The sequence below is a fragment of the Cricetulus griseus genome, chromosome 3 (assembly GCF_003668045.3).
Source record: "Cricetulus griseus strain 17A/GY chromosome 3, alternate assembly CriGri-PICRH-1.0, whole genome shotgun sequence".
Taxonomy (NCBI): Eukaryota; Metazoa; Chordata; class Mammalia; order Rodentia; family Cricetidae; genus Cricetulus; species Cricetulus griseus.
In genome coordinates this window covers 63,533,974-63,554,163 of record NC_048596.1, presented here as the reverse complement: position 1 = coordinate 63,554,163, position 20,190 = coordinate 63,533,974, and the positions used below count along the sequence as shown (strand labels likewise).

Here is a 20,190-nt window from a genome sequence, read left to right as displayed (position 1 = left end):
CACCCCCTCACACACACATACACACACACACATTCCACATACACTAAATAAAAATATACTAAATGTAATTTTTAAAAACTTAAGGTGGTTCTTTAAGACCACTCCTGACATTTTCAGTAGGCAAAAGACAGAATCAGTGTCCGCTGGATTCTCACATGGAGAAGGGATGTTTGTCATGGGGGTAGATGGTGGTCAGAGGGACTGCTAGGTTCAGAGACACTCTGGTGAACTGTGTGCTTCTGCAAGCACCACGACACCTGGCACAAACACATGGACATCCCTTTCTGTGAGTCTGGGGCAGAGTTTACAGGTAAAAGGAAAGTGGGAACTTAGGGGGTTTGCATTTGTTCATAAAAATTAATGTTATTTTTGAGGAAAACAAAACTAAAGCTCTTCAAAAACAAAACAAACAAGACTCCACATTTTAAGGCCACACACTACAACCTAAGCCCATCGATAAGCAGTGCTGGCATCTTCCCCAGGTTAGCGGCCATGTCCTGCCATGTTGGAGCATCTTCACAAACGGCATCACACTTAGTTCCAGCATCTTGGTTTCCCCTTCTCTAGTTCTGCAGTGTGGGCCTCACCATGACCACACACCAGGGTTATCATGGACTGGGCTCTTTCATTTGTTCCTGGCAGGAAACACAAGCTCTGGAAAGAACATGATGGGTACATGGCAGGAAGGCTGGAGCCCCACCTCAGCTTTCAGTTAAAGAACGTGATATCAGCTCTCTAACCCAGTCGGTTCTTTAGGACTTCAGCAAACAGGACAGCTCACATAGCATCCTGATGCAGAAAAAACAAGGTCAGTTTACACAACACACTGAAACCCGACAGCTATCCAAAATTTCAATTTTATTATCAATGAGGTTCTGTCCCTCATAACTACAGTTGGAGAATTACATGGCTTGATTGAAAATTAACATTTAGTAAAATTCACTTCAACATTATAGGCATTTTAAATATAAAAATAAGTCTTTTAATTAAAAAGAACACGTGAACAGCCCTGGTTATGTCTAGAAAAAAAACCCAAAGTCCAAAGGCAGGGAGATCTCCAGCTGTGCCTTATGATTACATGAGCTACGAGGTTCCAAAGGCTTTAGGCAGTTTGATATAGAATTTGTTGACTTCTAGAAGAGAGGCTGCAATGAGCCACCACACTCTGGATGTTTCTGGCCTTCTGCAGAGGAAGTGGGATTAGCTGAGAGGCAAACAACCCCTGCAGGGAGCTCTGGTTGTCAATGAACAGGTGGGCATCCAGGTCAGCTGTAAGGGATTTGCAATGGCCATCACACAGGGATTCAAACGCAACTGGAATCTTCCTTCTTCCCATTCGCATCTTCTAATGATTCCCGGTATGGTTAAAATGGCCCTGCAATGGTGAAAGAACATATTGTGAATATTAGCCTGCCCTGTACTCAGTAACAGGCTTCAGCTACATAATCACCAACTCAGAGGACACCATTTATAATAAGCGGGCTAAGATGGGAGTGATGGCGCACGCCTGTAACCCCAACACATGTAAAGCTATGACAGGAGCACTGCCAGCGTAGGCCACATAAGTTCCAGGCCAGCCTGGGCGTCAGAGTGAGACCTTGTCTCAAAAATAAGATAATAATAATTAATACATTAACAGGAGAGGGACACCAGGCATGGCTTCCACTTGTAAATAATGACTTCTAAGGCATAACTTACAAATGCATTAATGTGCATTACACTGTCACTAAGGAAATTAAAGTATTCCTAATGCCACCTAGTGCATAGAATATTCTTAGCAAACGTTACATCCTTCATTACTTGGAGAAAAAGAATGAAACATCACTCAGCTAGTCATAAAATAAAATTTTAAAAGGTGCTATCAGCTTGATCTTCATGTGACATCTGGAAATAGCTCAGGACCATAATGGTCCCCACCAGGGCTCTCACCCACACTCTTGGAGCAGGCCTCTCATGTCCCCACAAAAGTAGATGGGAGAATAAGATGACTAAGGATGACAGTGGCCAGGTGCCACACTACTGTGCAGCAAGAGGTCCCATTGACATCCAAGAGTCTCTGTCACACTTGGCTGGCTATGTGCTCTGGCATACATCACTGTGCTTCTGGCCACAGGCTAATGAAGGGTGGGTATCCCTGCCTACAAGGCCCATATCAATGATGGATTCCCTGAAGGGGCTGAGGTCCAGGTATGTTTGGGTGCTCAGTAAATGAGAAGATGACAGTCTAGACAAGGGTTTCATCCATTCTCCAGAAAGCAAATGCTGCCTATGGGAAAGACTCAGACATTGCCTGAAGAAAACTGGCAGGTGGCCATGTACCCATTTTATACCAATGGCTCATGACTCACCTAGGCCATGAGAACAAAGTACTATGAAAGCTAGGATAGACACATATCTACCTTTTGATGCAGAAGGCATCCCAAGCAATGAGAACAATGTTGAGGTCAGAATGTTCTAGAACCAGGAAGAGCCTGGTGTGCATGCAGCACACAGGCAAGATTGGATTATCTGTCCAAAAGGTCAAGCCCATTGAGGTCATGAGGACACTATATATCATGATGGAGAAAGGTGGAGGACATATGAAAGATGGAGGAGCATGTGTGAGGACATATGAGAACATGATATAAATAATACATACAAACATATAACACACAAGATCATAGAATATCCTCATTTAAGAACACACAACATATAAGGTCATAGAAGAACATCTAAGACTATCATAAGAACATGCAAGATCATAGAAGATCATATAAGCAAATATAAAAAAACACACATCATAGAAGATAATCATATAAGCACATACAAGAACATACAAGATCATAGAAAAACATATAAAGAACATCATAGAATATATAGGACAACAAAAACAAATAAAACCAGCACAGAATATATAAAATTATAGAACAATTCATATATGATCACAAAAGATCATATAAGAATATACAAGATTATCATATAAGCACATACAAGAACATACATGATCATAGATAAGTATATAAAAACATACACAAACATAAAATCATAGAACATCAAAGAATGTCATATAAGATCATACAAACACATACAAGATCATAAAAGAATATCCTTTAAGAACATGCAGGATCATAGAAGACTGTCATATGAGAACATATAAGATTATAGGACACACAGGCCATGTTCCCACAGTCCTGGAAGAATGACAAGCAGGACAGGTACCGTTAGAAACAAGGTCCTTTCTGTGGTGCCCAAGCTCTTTCACGGCCCAGGACAGCGGTTCTGCAGAAAGAGAATGCAGCATGGCCCCCAAATCCTCCACAGGACTATTTTCCTTTAAGGCTCTTCTGTGCTATGGGATTAGGTCAGGGGAGCTTGGGGAATCACTGGAGTGGTGGGGCCTCCCCTAGAGAAAAGTCCAGGATCTGAGGGTGGGACTGGGTGAACACTTCTCAATGAGCTCCATTCTAATCATGCATCACTACCACAAATCATGAAAAACAATTTTTTAATTAAAAAGGTATTCACTGAGATATCACACTTCTGTACACTTACACTTGGAAGACAGGCTGCAGACAGAACATATAGATTCAGGGACCAAGAGAGGTTATCAACATGAGCTGTCCTCATTTAGACTTCCCTCACGCCATCCCTAACCCCCACCTACCAACTTACTCCTGATCTCATTCCCTCTTTTAAAGTTTTTTTAAAATTTTTAAATTTTTTTAAGATTTATTTATTTAGTATACAGTGTTCTGTCTGCATGTATGGCCTGTAGGCCAGAAGAGTACACCAGATCTCATTATGGAGGGTTGTCAGTCACCATGTGGTTACTGGGAACTGAACTCAGGACCTCTGGAAGAACAGTCAATGCTCTTACCCTTGGAGCCATCTCTCCAGCCCCTATTTTTGTTTTCTGAAACAGGGTTTCATGTAAACCATTCTGGCCTCGGACTCCACATGTAGCCAAGGCTGGCCTTAAACTCCTGGTCTTTCTGCCTCCATACTCTAAATGCTACAATTATGGGCAGGTGTTACTATGTCCAGTTTTGTCTCCTGAGTCTTCCACATTTGTCCCAGTTTGTCAGTGTCTTTCAGGTCACATGGCCCACAGTCATACCCAAAGAGAAGCCTAATGTACACAGGAACAGTCTGGGTTGGGGAGGGACTAAAGCCCTGAGATTCTGGGACTCATAGATATCATACACCCAATACCAGAAGCATGTCTGATGGGGATGGTCTGCTCCCTGGGTCTAAGCTTTGGTGAAGTCACCGGCAAAGAGCAGGGCTTGCTGGGTCTTGGCAGTGCATCTTACCACACACACACACAGAAAGCCTGTTGTTGCGGAACATTACTTTAACTATGTAAAGATGTGTTATATTTGCTTAACAATGTAAAGATGTGTTGCTTTGCCTGCCTAAGGTACCTGATTGGTCTAACAAAAAGCTGAACAGCGGACAGCTAGGCAGTAGAGAGATAGGCAGCTGGTGGGCAGAAAGAATAAGTAAGAAAAGCAATCTAGGCTCCAGAGAGAATGAGGGAGAAAGAGAAGGAGATGTCCATGGCTAGTCAGCCAGGCAGCCACCAGCCAGCCAGACATGGAAGAAGCAGTGAAAGAAGTACAGACAGAATGAAAGAAAGGTAAAAAGCCCCCAGGTAAAATGTAGATGATGAGAAACAGGATAAATTAAGTTATAAGTGCTAGTGGGTCAAGCACAAAATTTATATATTGAGACTATGTCAAGCAAGCAAGCAAACGAAAGAACACATGTCAGCAATTACTGAGCTAGAAACCACTGTGAGAATGAACTAGAATGGATCAGATGGAAGGATTGAAGTGCAAATGTACAGAGTGGGACTGAGAACACACTAAAAAAAGGTCCATGCATTCATGAGAAACAACTCACTGATTAAAAAAACATGACAGAGAGAACTGGGCGGATGGCTTGACAGATAAAGCACTAGCATTCGTACATGGGGACTTCAGTTCCAGTCCTTAGAATCCATGGAAAAGATGAGCAGTCATGGTAGCCTGCTGGTAATCCTAGTACTTGAGAGGCAGAGATAGGGGATCCCTGGTGCAAGCTGACTAGCTGGACTAGTCAGAATTAGTGAGCTCCAGTTTCAGGGGGAGACCCTGCCTCAGTAAATAAGTGGGAAATGATCAAGGAAAACAGTGTCAAGTTTGGGCTTACACATACACACACACACACACACACACACACACACACACACACACACACAGAGAGAGAGAGAGAAGAGAGAGAGAGAAAGAGAGAGAGAGAGAGAGACCATAGACAACACATATGTGTGCTCATATTTATGCAAGTACACAAGAGAGAGAGAGAGAGAGAAAAGAGAGAGAGAGAGACCCTAACACATATGTGTGCTCACATTTATGCAAGTACACAACACACCGGACACTGGTGGAGGCAGAGGCAGGCAGATCTCTGTGAGTTCGAGGCCAGCCTGGTCTACAGAGCTAGTTCCAGAGCAGGCTTCAAAGCAACACAGAGAAACCCTGTCTTGGAAACACACACACACACACACACACACACACAACACACACACACACACACACACACACACACACACACACATTAAATAAATAAATGCACATACAAATAAATAAAAGTTGAAGAGCAAGGAGCTCAGGTCCTACAGAGCCAGCTCTGCCCGGGATTCAGAGCAGAAAATATCAGTTGGATCAGCAAACTATAATCAGAAACTTACAAGAGGCTCAGGTCACAGAGAAGCTTTGGAGAAAAGCCACCAAACAAGCTGAGAGGCACACATGGGGCTGCTGTTATGGATTCCACATGAACCAAACTGACATAGCATCTGCCTCCCTCAGAGGCAGGGGAGCCATCGGAGTGAGGCTGGGAGTGGTGAGCTGGTAAGGAAGCACTCCTGTGCATGCGGGCAGGCAGCTATGAATGAGCCTGAGTTTAATAAAGTCCTCTGAAGTTTGCAGTTGCTGCCCACCAGTGATTTGCTGCTAAGTAGTGCTCCCTGGGATCCTGCATCTCTAAAAATATTATTTGCTTTTTATTTAACACTGAACCTTTTGATGTTTTAGAATATAAAAATAGTGTCTTATTATTTTAAAAGCTTAGGAGAGAAACTAGCCGTATTATTAGAAAAAGAAGATATATGCAGCATAGTCTGTTCAAATATCAAGAGGTGTGACTTTTCAAATTCACATTTCAATCTTTATTTACATAAGACTTTTAGAAATAGTGGGTGTAAATATTAAACCGCCCAAGCCTGGGTAAAATTTTATTGAGAATAACTACAAATAAAAGGAAACTGATTTTTTAAAGTCAGTTTCTGAAATTTAGATGAAAAGAATATTGAGCATTAACAAAAAAAAAACCGATATTTACATATCAATGTAGGTTTTCTGCTCATAGATTCATTTCCTATGAAACTAAAGGAGGCAAGCTTGGGGAATTACAAAGGAAGGGAAAACCCTAAGCAAACAGGTACTGTTGTTCAAACAGAATATTAGCCAAAATGATCCAATCAGGCGCTTGAGCTAATTCTTTTTTTTCCTCCTTTAAGCCATTCATGCCAGAACACAACCTCTCTGGGTGTTAGGAATTCACCCCACTTCCAAAGGTGCCTCTGACAGACAGGAGGAGTTGAAAGCTATAGCCCAAGGATATGGAGTTGAGGGCAAGAAAGAGAACCAGCCTGTCACAACCACAGAGGTTATGTGACCACACTGGGGCCACAATTCTTAAGCAAAGTATGACTTATCTGCATCCTAGGGTATATTTGGCAGCATGGGAATTAACCTAAATATACTAAACTCAAATTGTGAATTTGACCACTGTTGAGAAATAGATCACACATGCAACATGATGCTCTGCAGACAGAGAACAGAAAGTAGCAAAGCACTCCTTCCTGGAGGCAGCATGACACTGAAGTTCGCTTTTGAATCAGTTGAATGACTTCAGCTACCCAGGGTCATGTGGGTGACAGCTACCAGGGCATTGGGTCTGTCTAGGACAGAAGTCAGTGCCTGGCATTATAGAACCTGGCAGCCAGTCCTGTGTCAGCTGAAGATGCTTATAAGTTACAGACTCAATCTTATGCTCATCAGGAACAGCAATTCACTTCTCTGAAGATCTTTAGGGGGCAATCTCCCACACTCATACTTAGACACATGCTCACTCTCCTGGTTTCTATGTGGAATTTAAATACAGTTGGATTTTTATTACAATATTGAGATTTCAAATTTAAAATAAAAAACCCAAGAATTATAGAGGTTATCAAAAACATATTAACTTGTTCTTAGAGTAAGTTCAAAATTAATAACAAAGGCATTATTATGCTAATATATACTTTATGATATTCCGCCCTACAGCAGAGGCTGAAAATTGACTGGCGGTTTTTGACCTCCCTTTATTTTGAAGGGATGGTGTGAACACTATGTTTCCTTCAGAAATCTACAATTTATGTAAAGTTTATAGAAACACACTAGAAAAGATGCTGACTCCTGTTGAGGTAATTTAAATAAGGTTGTGTCTCTTCTCCAAAATGACCTTCAAGCCCTGTATTGCAGGCAAGTAAAGGGTCAACTTCTTTTCCTCAAGGATGCATTCTAGTCACCAGCACTGTCACACATGTACACATATACAAATACTGTTTTTAGTAAGAATTTTCAATTTATTTGTAATATCTAGTTATAAATATGAAGTTGGAATATTTTTTACCTCAACAGAATGCTAAAAAAAAAAAGCTCAAATCAACCTTCAGTTTTATTTATGTATGTGATTGCAGATTTTATTAACTGTTTTCCAGATCTGATGTTGAAAAACTCTATCTTTTATGTCTCAGTGAAATCACACTTACAGATTCCCCTGCAATACATCTCAAGCAAGGCTGGGCTGAATTCCTTCCGCCGTTCTGCAAAACCTATTAAATGAACCACAGACATGTGTGCATCAGCAGAGGGATAGCCATGGTTTTCTGAAATGAATTCTATGGGCTCCCAGTGGGTTTGGGGGCAAGAGGAAGCACATACCACCGAGCTCAGCCTCTCCTGGCTACACGCTGGTCGTGGTGCAGGCTGGCCTGGTGGCCATGGCTCCTGGTCCTCTGTGCTCCAGGACAGCAGGGTGCAGGTGCTCACCATGTGGCTATTGTACTCATGCCCACCAGCCTCTGACCTCCTGCATGCACGTTTCTGAAACACAAGATTTTACTTCTGATCACCTCAGGCAATATATAATACTCTGAATTTATCTTCAGAAAACTTCAGCTCCCAACATAGACCCCTGTGGAGCTGGAAAGCTTCCTGGGACATGTGTGGAGATGACTTTCAGGACTCACAGCCATCACTTACCTTAACCTTGTTAGTTCAAGCACTGTCTGTAGTTACTCTGTTTGATAGATTTAAAATAGTCATTTTAAACAATTTTGGCTGAAATTCCTGTAATAAACTATTGTGACTGGTTTATTGAAAATGTACTAAACCTATAAATTTTGTTCAAGGAACTACTTATATGATTCAACACATCTTCCTTAGCATCGAGTTGCATTCTTTCTTAACACAGTATGCATGGCTCACTTGTGAATAATTCTCTTACCGGCATGGAAGAACAAATTACTTTTATTGATCTCAGAGTCTGCACACACAGCCCATAACCAGGTAATGTGGGGGAAAGCTAACATTCAGTTTCTACATCTACATGAACTAAAGAAGGTTAATTGCAAAGATAGTCCTTCAACACTTCAGAAGAATGTATCATGTCCTAATGCCCCAAGATACATTCCCAGAGCCATTCTGTTATGGGCAACAGAGTCAGGAGGACTTCCGTAAACACTCACCAATTTACCCTCGGCCCAGGGCCAGCATGTCCCTCTGGTGGCCACCCAGAAAGACCTGCTTCTGAACACCTCCCAAGGCAGAAAACATTTGCTTGTATGATCTAATGCATGGCTCCAACATCTACACTCAGTTGGAAATCACTGTCTTTGCCAAGTCTGAGTTTCCTTGTGTTTATTATCCTGAGTGTTTATTATCTATGGTATTTAGTAATTCCTAGTTGGTTCTTAAAATTTATTCATTGAAAATGTCAAATATATAGTGAGTTTTAATCATTACCATCTCTATTAGTTATTTTACAGTAGCTGTGATAAAATACCATGACCAAGGCAACTCATAGAAGAGTTTATTTTGTTAGACCCCCAAAAACTCGGGGTCCCAGGCCAGGTTCGAGGTCACCCCAATCACCAGGCGGATTCGAGAGCTTGCTGCAAGCTGCACGAGGCTTTATTGTAATTTAACGAACTAACCCCATGTTAGCTCGGGTCTTTCACCCACCTGCCATGGCGGATGGCTAGAAAAGACCGCTCCTTGGGTCTCCCAAAAGATCTTATAGGGCAGCGTAAGGGGAGTGTCTAGGGGTACGCACAGGCTTATGCACAGGCTCATGATTGGTGTGCTTCCAGGCTTGGAGGGCTTGCCCTGTGTTGATTGGTCAACTGGTTGTTATGGCCCATAGGCCCTCCCAGGGTGGTTGCTATGCTCTCTACGTCATTGTCGTGCGCTTGTCCGTAAAGCACACCCAGGGTCGTAGAGCATAGCGCCACCAGCTAACTTCCAATTGGCTCCTTGTCACGAGACAGGCATCTAACTTTCTAGTGACTAACTTCTGATGGGTTCCTTGTCACGAGACAGGCATCTGACCTCTACGTGACCAAGGCAGGTTTATGGCAAGCACATGTTCGGCTGTTATGGCTGCCAAAAGGAAGCTGGTTCCTTCAATTTGGGCTTACAATTCCAGGGGGCTAGAGGCCAAGGGGATGGTGGTGGGAGCAGGAAGCTACACTGCACATTCTTTTTTTTTTCAAGAGAGGGTCTAGTCTCAAACTCACAGAGACCCACCTGCCTCTGCCTCCCAAGTGCTAAGATTAAAAGTGTGTAGCACCACTGCCCAGCTTCCACATTGTTACCACAAGCATAACCATTGAAATGGTGTGAGTCTTTAAATTCTCAAAGCCTGACCTCCTCCAACAAGGCCACACTTTCCAATCCTTCCCAGAGTTCTACCAGGTGGGGGGTTGGGAAGGGAGGACCAAGTATTCAAACTTACGAACCTATGGGGAACAGTTCTCATTCAAACTACCACATTCCATTTCTTGGCCCCATAGGCTCACGGTCATGGTATAATGTAAAATGCATTTAGTGCAACTTCAAAAGTCCCCATAGTCTTCCAGTCTCAACACTGCTTAAAAGTTCAATGTCCCTTCTGAGAGTAAAGACAAGCTCTTAACTGTAAAATTAAAAAGCAAATTACATACTTCCAGCATACAATGACACAGAATATACATTACCATTCTCAAAGGGAGGAATATGGAGCTAGTGAGGAACTCCTGGCAAAACAAGAAGGAAACTCAGCAGGGCAAACTCCAAATGCTGTAGTCTCATGCCTGATGTTAAAGGGCTTTGACGGTCTCTTATCCTCCCACCACTTCTTCCACTGAAACCATTCTTCTTTCCATGAAGTCTCCCTCCAATTTTCAGGTCTTTCAGGGTGTATGTGTGTGCACACATTGTAATTTGATTCAGTTATGGTTGTTTGCATGACTGTGGGTAGGAAGTTATTTACTAGTGCACAGACTACTTTTCAATGGGTACACCACTGACAAAACTACACCCTCCTCCAACTTCTACAGCCACCATTAATTGCCAATAGTCCCATTGGAGTTTTTTGAAATATAATGGGTTTATTCAACGAGGAGACATTTCACCATGGGTACATGGGATTGAGTTCTAGATTTACCACAGGCATTCCCAGAAGCTAACCTAATCTAAATAATACCTCACAGGTATGCTTGGAGTTTGTCCAATTCCCTGTCCTGTCAAATTGACATTCAACACTAACCATCACAAACACCAAGGCAAAAAGTAAAGCTAGGAGGAAACGTAACCTCCCCCATCACATTAAGGAAATCACACTAAGACCAGGAAGAAATGAAAGACGGGCTCAACACTAGGAAATCCATGAACACCATTCATATGTTAGTTCTCATGAGGAAAACAATGACACAATTAGCTCCAGAGATACTAAAAATCATTTGAGGTGTAAGTGGCATTTATGACAAATCAAAAACAAAGAAACTACACGAAAATAGGAAGCAAATTCTTTGGGTTTTTACTTTCATTTTAATTGATGTTTTATTTATGTGTCTGTGTGCATGAGTGAGGTCTTGTGCATCACATGAGAGCAGGTGCTAGGAGATCCCCCAAAGGCAGCAACCCAGGTAGCTGGGAGCTGCAGAGAGGCGGGATTACAGGCATGCACCACCAATCCTGGCTTGGAGAATTAAACATTCTCTTTTGGAGTGGGGGAAGGTTTGTTTGTTTGTTTGTTTGTTTTTTAAATAAAGTCTTATGTGGCTAGCCTTGAACTTGCTATGTAGCCAAGGATGACTTTGAACTGATCTTCCTGACTCTGCCTCAGCAATGCTGAGAATTCATGTAAGTGCTCCATGCCAGCTTAGAACACTCTTCAGGGCACAAAGTACAGAAGGACTCATTTTGAAAGTTTCCTATTCTTAGATAGGATGACTTGAGACTACAAAGATGAGAGTCTTCCCTAAGTTAATTTGAAAATTCTACTTAATCCTAACAAAAATACTAACAAGCTATTAATATTTCATGAGTAACATGAATAGATACAAAAGGGCACATGGGAAAAACAGCCAGAAGCTCCCTGGAAAAGAAAAAACAAACTCTGGAATTAAAATATACCATGACTGTATAATGATATTGGGTGAGGACTTGGGCAAAAATAGTTGAGAAGTCACCAATAGTGCAATACGGGCACCACTGTCTTGAGGGTAACCAAGAGCTGTCTAATTGGACTTAAGGCCCACTCAATAGGAGAGATTTCATGCCTGGCACTGTAAACTTAGCCAGCTACCTGGCTAGAGAGGCTATTTACTGAATTTTTAAAATGGCCTAGCATAACCTTTGGTCATGTTTCTGGATTTGAAATGTCCTAAATTATGAAAACTGTTTTACAAGTAAACATAATTTTCCCAATATGACGACCCTTCTTAATCACATAGTTGTACAATACATAGCACAAGAAACAAATGTAGGCTGACTTATGTAAAATCTGTTTCCAGTCTGTGTCCCGACAGGACCCTCAACCTAGAAGGGCTGGCCTTTCTAAACTTATCCCTTGAAGCAAGCTGTGTAATCCCCACAATTTCATTAAACTGATTAGTTATGGCTCAGAGTTGACTTTCAACCCTGAGTCCACACTGACCAGGCCTGCAGGACATAGGTGACCCACTGTGATGTGGACCCTCTCAAGGGCTCTCCAGCCCTTTTCCCTCTAGCATGCAGCCCCTCACCAAGACACTAGGAAAACACACTAGTTCTTACTTTTTGCAGACTTTGAGAATAAAGCCATGTTTCTCTATCCCCAAATTCTAATCTATGTGTCAGAAAGTCTTATGTCCTTTTTGTTGTTGTTGCTCTCAAACTTTTTCCCTGGGGGGAAAATTTCTCCTTCTAAATAATTATCTGCCTTTGTTTTCACTGATGCCCCAAAAAAGAAAAAATAAATTCAGCAACTATATGTGCATTTCAAAAAGATGGGCAAGCAGACCAATTAGACAGAGCTCAAAGTCTAGAAAACTCTCCAAATTATATGGAAAGTTGTCACTCAAATCACTGGGTTATAAATGGGCTTTTAAAAATTCACTTATTTTATGCATATGAGTGTTTTGTCTGCATGTATGTGCACCATTTGTGTCCCTAGTGCCTGTAGAGTTCACAGAGGGCTTCGGATCCCATGGAACTAGAGTTATGATGGTTTTGAGCTGCTAAATCAGTGACAGGAACTGAATCTAAGTCCTCTGTAAGAACAAGTGCCTTGGGAAGGAGAGGGGGAAGGGATTGACATGTGAAACAAGCTTGTTCCTAATTTGAACTTATATATATATATATCAAGTGCCTTAACCAGTTGAGCCATCTCTCAAGCCACCCCCTTCGTCTTAAAAACAAGGTTTTGCTATTCATCCTAGGCTGGCCTAAACTCAGAGCAATCCTCTTGCTTTAGCCTCTCAAGTGATAAGCTATAGATAAATGTCATCATGCCTGGTTACAGTGTAAGTTATTTCGATAACTGGGTAGCCATTTGGGAAAAGAAAAAAAACAAAACAAAACCTTTATCTGCTACTTTTCTTTTCTTGTCTTTTTTTTTTTTTTTTCTTTTGGTTTCGGTTTTTTTGAAACAAGATCTCACTATGTAGCTCTGGCTGTCCTGGAACTCATTATGTAGACCAGGCTGGTGTCCAACTCACAACAGATCTACCAGCCTCTGCCTCCCAAGTGCTGGGATTAAAGATGTGTAACTACTACACCTGGCTTTGATATCATATTTAAAAATAAACCATAGAGAGATAGATCATTGGATAAGAGCACTGGCTGCTCTTCCAGAGGACCCAAGTCCAATCCCTAGCACTCACAAGGCAGCTCACAACCATCTGCAGCTCTAGGGGATACTACAGCCTCTTCTGACCTCTTTGTATCAGATATGTACAGGGTACACATACATGCAGGCTAGGAAAAAGCAAAAAAAAAAAACCAAAACACCAAAAAAAAACAAAAAACAAAAAACACCTGAGTGACCTGCATCCTAACTACAGTACAGGGAAAGATTATCTACCTGTGTCGCAAAACCAGAAAGGGGAAAAACATAAACAATATCTACATATCTGACTACTTAAAAACAAATTCTTTAGGACAAAGCAAAACAAGCCTACAGTTAGGTCACAAAGCCTTGTCATCCCAGCAGTAGGAAGCTGAGGCAGGAGGATCAAAGGGAGCTCAACTTAAGAGTACAGCCTGTGCTGTAGAGTAAGACCCTATCTCAAAAAACTTAAAACAAAGGATGGAGAGGTGGCTCACCAGTTAAGAGCACTGTCTGCTCTTCCAAAGGACCTGGGTTTGGTTTTGTAACTCCATTTCCAGTGGATCCAGTGCCCTCTTCTGACATCTACAGGCAGTGCACACATGTGGTGCACAGATGCACATGTAAACACCCATGCACATAAAATAAAAATTAATAGATCTCAAGAGAAAAAACTAAAACAAACATGTCAATAAGTTGAAGATACCTGAAAAAAAAAAGAAACCAAGAAGAAAATGTTTGGAGCATATGCTATGAAGGCTCATGACCGTCATATGTGAAACTCATAAAAGCTGTGGAACAAGGTGTGTGTGTGTGTGTGTGTGTGTGTGTGTGTGTGTGTGTGTGTGTGTGTGTGTGTGTGTGTGTGATATACAGACCTGCAATCCCACTTGCTGGGAGGTAGGAGGATCAGGAGTCAAGGCCAGTCTAGCCTCTGTTACATGGGGCCTGTCTCAAAAAACCAAAAACCAAGAGAAAAAAAAATACTGGTGCCACCTCCATGAACAAAAGACAGATGATTTAAAAGCAAGCTGTTGAGAACCATCACACATCAGTCATGACAGTTAGATACTCATTCCAATACTTTCTTTGTGGAGTTCATTAGATGACAAAATGCCTGGGACATTAGTGGGCATGTCTTTGGAGGTATCTGTGATGGTATTCCCAGACAGCATTAGCTGAGGGAGTAAGCTGGGCCCTGGAGGTGGGTGGCATCATTGTCAGGGTTGAAATAATGGACAGAAGAAAAGGAAAAGAGGAAAAAGTGGGCTGAGCACCAGGATTTATCTCCCTGCTTCCTAAGAACACAGCAATAAGAACAGTTACTAATACATTTGTATCTAGAAAAATGCAAATGAAGCTAAATCAAGATATCATCTGTCATCCATCAGCCTGGCACAGCTTTTCAAATGTGGCACAGCCCTGTAGAAAGCAAGCATCTCCTAAGATGCTGGAAGGAAGAGATAAGAAAATATGGTGAAGTCATGAGAACCCAGCAATTCTATCTCTAGCCATCTATCCAAAGACACATCTCTGACATTGGAACTACTGTTGCCCACTCCTAGCTTCTCATAGGTATGACATGGAGGTAATGAGACATACAGATGAGTGTGCATGCATATATATAGTATGACAGTGGAGGTACTGAGACACACCAATGAGTGTGCATGACATGGAGGTAAGGAGACACACAGAGGAGTGTGTCCATCCACACCTCAGATGGTTTACAGCATCCAAGAGCAAGGAGCTCAATATTCACTGCACCCAACACTGTCATTTTGGTTTTTAAACACCGTTCAGAAATGGAGCAGAGAAAACAAAAGAGGAGCTTAAATTTTTTTTATAAAAGTGTTTTTTACACTTATTTACCTTTATTTCTCATTTTGGGGGGTGCACATGCCATGGCACATATGTGGAAGTCAGAGTGCAACTTCCATGTAGGTTCCAGGAATCAAGCTTCGGGCAAAAGTCTTCACCCACTGAGCCATCTCATCAGTCTAAAACATTAAATTAGATGAGAGCTTTAAAAGGACCAGATCAAGGCCCAAATATCTAGTTACTTGGAATCTACTCAATTTTTACATGGAGAAATACGTACAGTGTGTGTGGTGGTTGAAATGAGAATGGTCCCTATAGTTTCAGATGTGGTCCCCGGTTGGTGGTGCTGTCTGGCTGGAGGTCTGGCCTTGCTAGAGGAGGATGTCACTGGGGGTGGGCTTTGAGAGTTTAAAGACTCAATCACTTCCTGTTCACCTCTGCATCATACTTGCTATTCAAGATATAAGCTCTTAGCTTCCTGCTCCTGCCACCATGCCTGCCACTTGCTGCCATGCCTCCCCACCATAACGGACCCTTATTCCTTTGGATCTGTAAGCTTAGGGGAAAAAAAAAGAACTCTTTTCCTTAAGCTTCCTTGGTCATGGTATTTTATCACAGCAACAGAAAATTAACTACTACACTGTGTTAAAACTGGGCTGCTGTCAACTCTCAATACTTTGGGCTAATGTGTGTATTGGAATTTTGCCTGCATCTATATCTGTGTGAGGAGGATGCTGGATCCCCTGGAACTGAAGTTACAGACAGTTGTGAGCTGCCATGTGGGTGCTGGGAATTGAACCTGGGTCCTCTGGAAGAGCAGCCAGTGCTCTTAACCACTGAGCCATATCTCCAGCCCTCCCCGCTACCCTTGCCAAGACAGGGTTTCTCTGTATAATAGCCCTAGCTGTCCTGGGGTTAGCTCTATAGACCAGGCTGGCCTTGAACTCACAGCAATCTGCTTGCCTCTACCTCCCAAGTGCTGGGTAGGATTAAAGGCGTGTGCCACCATGCCCAGCTGAGATAACATTCTTTAGGTGGCTCAGGTGGTGGTCCTGGTCCTTGATTCGTGGTGCAGGAGAAAAGGAAAGGCCTACTCTGATACCATGGTAGGCAGGTATCCTCTGGAGCATGAGGCCATGATGTACGTGGTGACCCTCAGCCATCAGAGTGGATTAAATGACTCTCATTTCTGCTGCTTATGAATAGCTGACCTACGTGCTTGTGTGGCCAATGGTCCAGGTAGCAAGGCCTACCGGGACCTTAGGACACTGACTGCTGCAGGAGCTCTGATGCCAGGACTGCTTGTGCTGACTGCTTCGTTCTCCCTGCTCTCTTCCAGAGAGATCTGTCAGCTTTCGTGAAGGCAGATGAAGATTTACCACCAAACTAAAAAGACACTTCACTATATAAACAAAATTAAAATCCCAACTAGACACGAAGACCCCATTACTTAACAGTAATTGAAGCAGATCAAGTGAACAGCGGCCTCCTCTAAGCACAGCTGAATCAGGGGCTGAGCTGAGCAGACACCACTGCAGACAAGGCATGAATTAAAATAAATAAAAGTCATGATCCTGCTGCCTCAATGATGGGACAAAGTTGGGACAGGCCTCAGAATGTCCAGCTGCCCTCCCTGAGGAGGAAGGGGGTCACTTCTTTGTTGATGTAGATACTTCCCTTATTGGAAGTGATGGGTCCAAATGGCCTTAATGAATGAAGAGTCCAGAGGGAGGAGGGGGTAAGACTTAGCAATTTGCCAGAAATGAGATTCAAAAGCATAGCTTCTGTGCTGACAAGATGAGCCCTTTCAGAAACCAGATGGGACATGACCCTGGTACTCCTGGAAATGCAACAGGGACTAAGGATCCAGGAGCCCACATGGAAGCTCCTTTGTGGGTATGGCTCTGGGTTACAGAGCACCTTCCAAAGTCCACCTTCCTTCCCTAAACTCTAGAAGAGTGGAGTGAATGGAAAGTGAGAGCTGCCCTTTGAACTCTCCAACAGGAAAGCATGGCATAGTCTCCGTAGTCAGCAGAAAAAGGAGACAGCACACTCTTGAATATCAAACACCCGGGTGAAGCACTTATACTATATGTGTTAACGTGACTTAGCATGAGTTAACATATGCATAGTATAAATCAGAAAACCAAGCTAGGCATGATGGTGCATGTCTTGAATCCTGGCACCTCAGAGGCAGAGGCAGGAAGACTTCTGTGAGCTCAAGGCCTGCTTAGTCTACATAGTAAGGCACCGTCTCAAAAAAAAAAAGGATTAAAATTAAAAAAAATCAGAAAATCAGGAAGAGTCATTAGAAATCAGTAATACATTGATGCCAAGTTCACAAGAAAACATATTTTATATAAAAATGAACATAAAAAAATAACTTCATACATGTACACATGTATCCCAGTACTAGGGAAGGGAAGGCAGAAAGATCACAAGTCTGAGGCCAGCCTGGGCTACACAGTGACATGGCATCAAAATAATAATGATAATAATACATAGTAGCAATAATGATCTAATCCTTCACTTTGAAGGTATTTTGAGCTTTATCATCAGCCTTATCCTGGAGCTGATAAGCACTCTGCATGTACACCACTGGTCATGTCCTGCTATAGGAAGTGTATTGGATGGTTTCCTCAGCTTCACTCAGCTCTATCTGCCATAATAAAGACGTTTCCTTGTGCTACAGTTGGATGGCCATCAGTCTGTACAGGGAGCGGGCCTTCCAGGAATTGAAATTAATAAGGCCCCACAGATTGCCATTTAGAGTGAAAGCATGGTTTCCATCAAGCAAAGACTCCTTCCTGATGGCATTTTCATTTGGAAAATGACCTTGCACCCTTGGGAGATTTGCTTCCTACAGCACAATGAAATCTGGCTGTATGTCAAGCAGAAAAGGGCTGGAAGTTAGGATTCTTACTCTTACTCTCTTGGTCTCTACAAGGACGTAGAGGGCTCTCACCACATAGACTGTGGCATCTTGATGCTGCAATCTCATTCAGCCATGAGCATTATTCAAAAGACTCTCAACTGACTAGGCAGGGTCTTCCAGGATTTCCCAGCCAAGTCCACTTGGCAAAGAGATGGTGAGTTACAGTGTCAGCAAGCCAAGCGCAAATAACAGGCCAACTAATGCTAGGATAGATGGTCACCTTGAGGCAGCAATGGAGAAAAGTAAAGAGAAATTTATTCCTTCACTTCTAATAGAAAGGTGTGGGGAGGGGACAGGAAAGATAGCTCAGCAACTAAGAGCACTTGCTATTCTTCCGAGGACCTGTGTCAGTCATTCACACCTGAAGCTCCAAGGGATCCAAAACCTTTGGCCTCTGCAGGCAACTGCATATACCCACATGTAGACATACAACTACACATAATTAAAAATAAAGTAAATCTTGTTTTTTCAAAAAGGAGGTAGGTAGAAGAAGGATGCTCACCACAAGTTTGAGGCCAGCCTGGGATACGTAGGAAGACACTTACTCAAAATATCAAAAAGCAGAAAAAAAGGAAACAGGCCTTCCTCAGCTGCCAAGGTGGTCCATCCTGGCAGAGTCTGTGATTATACTGTGGTGAGGCCCTTTCATGCAGTGACTAGCCCCATGCTTGGCAGCCATATCACACCTTCTCCAAGCTTGACTGAACTACTCTGTCTTTATTTGCATGGGTGAGCATCTCCAAGGACAACACCAGAATCTTCATTAAAGTGCTATTATAAACTTGGACCCAACGGGCCTGCCCTGTTGGCAAAGAACTGGACCACTGTGGACACTGAGAGCTTGGCCTGCCGTCAGAGCCTAGAGGCCTGGCTCAACAGCTGTGCAGCACTGGAGGGAGAACCTGCATCCTTGCCACTGCTGCCCCAGCTGAAAGGAGATCAGAAACAAAAGAAGGGTCTGAGGAGTTAGGTGCAACTCAGACCTTTCCTGTCACATGTCCAATAGAAACTGAACTTGGGGTGGGAGTAGGGAAGACAAATGTACTCAATGGACTTGCTAATGATTAGATTTAGGCCTTTGTGAGTTTACCCAGGACACAGAAGCCCAAGTCACATTAAAGATAATCTTTCCACAATGTTAGGGATAGAACAAACACTCTATCACCAAACCACACACATCTCTAGCCCCAACTCTAAAGATCTTAAAGAAAGCAATTATGCACTTCTACCGACAGCAAGCAAAATCCAATAAACACCCCCTGTATGTAAATAAAATGACATTTCATTTCTTCCCCACATCACAATGGAAGGTAAGGAGTTAACTGGAGTCTTAGAACAAGAAAATTGAAGTACAAAGGCCTTGGCTGATTTGCCTGACACCTGTGACTGGCAGACCTAGGCTTTCACTGTGTTTTCAAAATAGACAGAGACAGAACCACAGAATTCAACTGATGGAACCAAAAAGGAAACAATTTATAGAAGAGATGGCAAGCCTAATAGCACCTTAGCATACAATTATCCTTGCCAAGAGAGTACACCATTGGTAGAAGGATAAACATGTAGATTGAGGGAAGGATATTGAAAGCTGAGAAATAAGCCACTATGTTTATTACATTACATTCATTCAAACCATTACAGTCAAGTGATGTTTGACAATAGTGTCTAAAGGAGACCATGCCCCAAACAGCAGGGGCTCCCTCTTGGACCCTGGATTAGGTACACACCACACCCAAACTCCTGTTTTCACAGAGAGATCCTTTATTAATAGGGGAAGAAAAGTTAAAGTGGCTGCTTTCTGACTCAGGCAGAAAAACAGCAGCAAATGGCCTTGCAGGTGTTATTTTCAAGAAGAGAAAAGGGGGAAGTCTGTGTTAGAATGGGCTAGGATGTAACGATAAATCTTTCTGCCAGGGCGCCCACGTGGGCACCCAGAATAACACAGAATCTTATATTAATTACAATGCTGTTGGCCAATTGACTAGGATTTCTTATATGCTAGCTCAGTCTTAATTATCATA

General features: G+C 42.6%; 1 protein-coding gene across 1 annotated transcript in view; it reads right to left on the bottom strand.

The window, feature by feature from the left end:
- Window positions 1–841: 841 nt before the first annotated feature.
- Window positions 842–20,190, bottom strand: part of CUNH10orf143 (chromosome unknown C10orf143 homolog) — a 28,402-nt gene continuing 9,053 nt past the window's right edge. The window contains exons 2-4 of the mRNA XM_027409083.2: window positions 8,010–8,171; window positions 7,838–7,900; window positions 842–1,375 (exon numbers count right to left, since the gene is read on the bottom strand). Coding sequence (XP_027264884.1) covers window positions 1,346–1,375; window positions 7,838–7,900; window positions 8,010–8,171 — 255 coding nt within the window. The 3' untranslated portion in view covers window positions 842–1,345. The remainder of the gene's footprint in view (window positions 1,376–7,837; window positions 7,901–8,009; window positions 8,172–20,190) is intronic.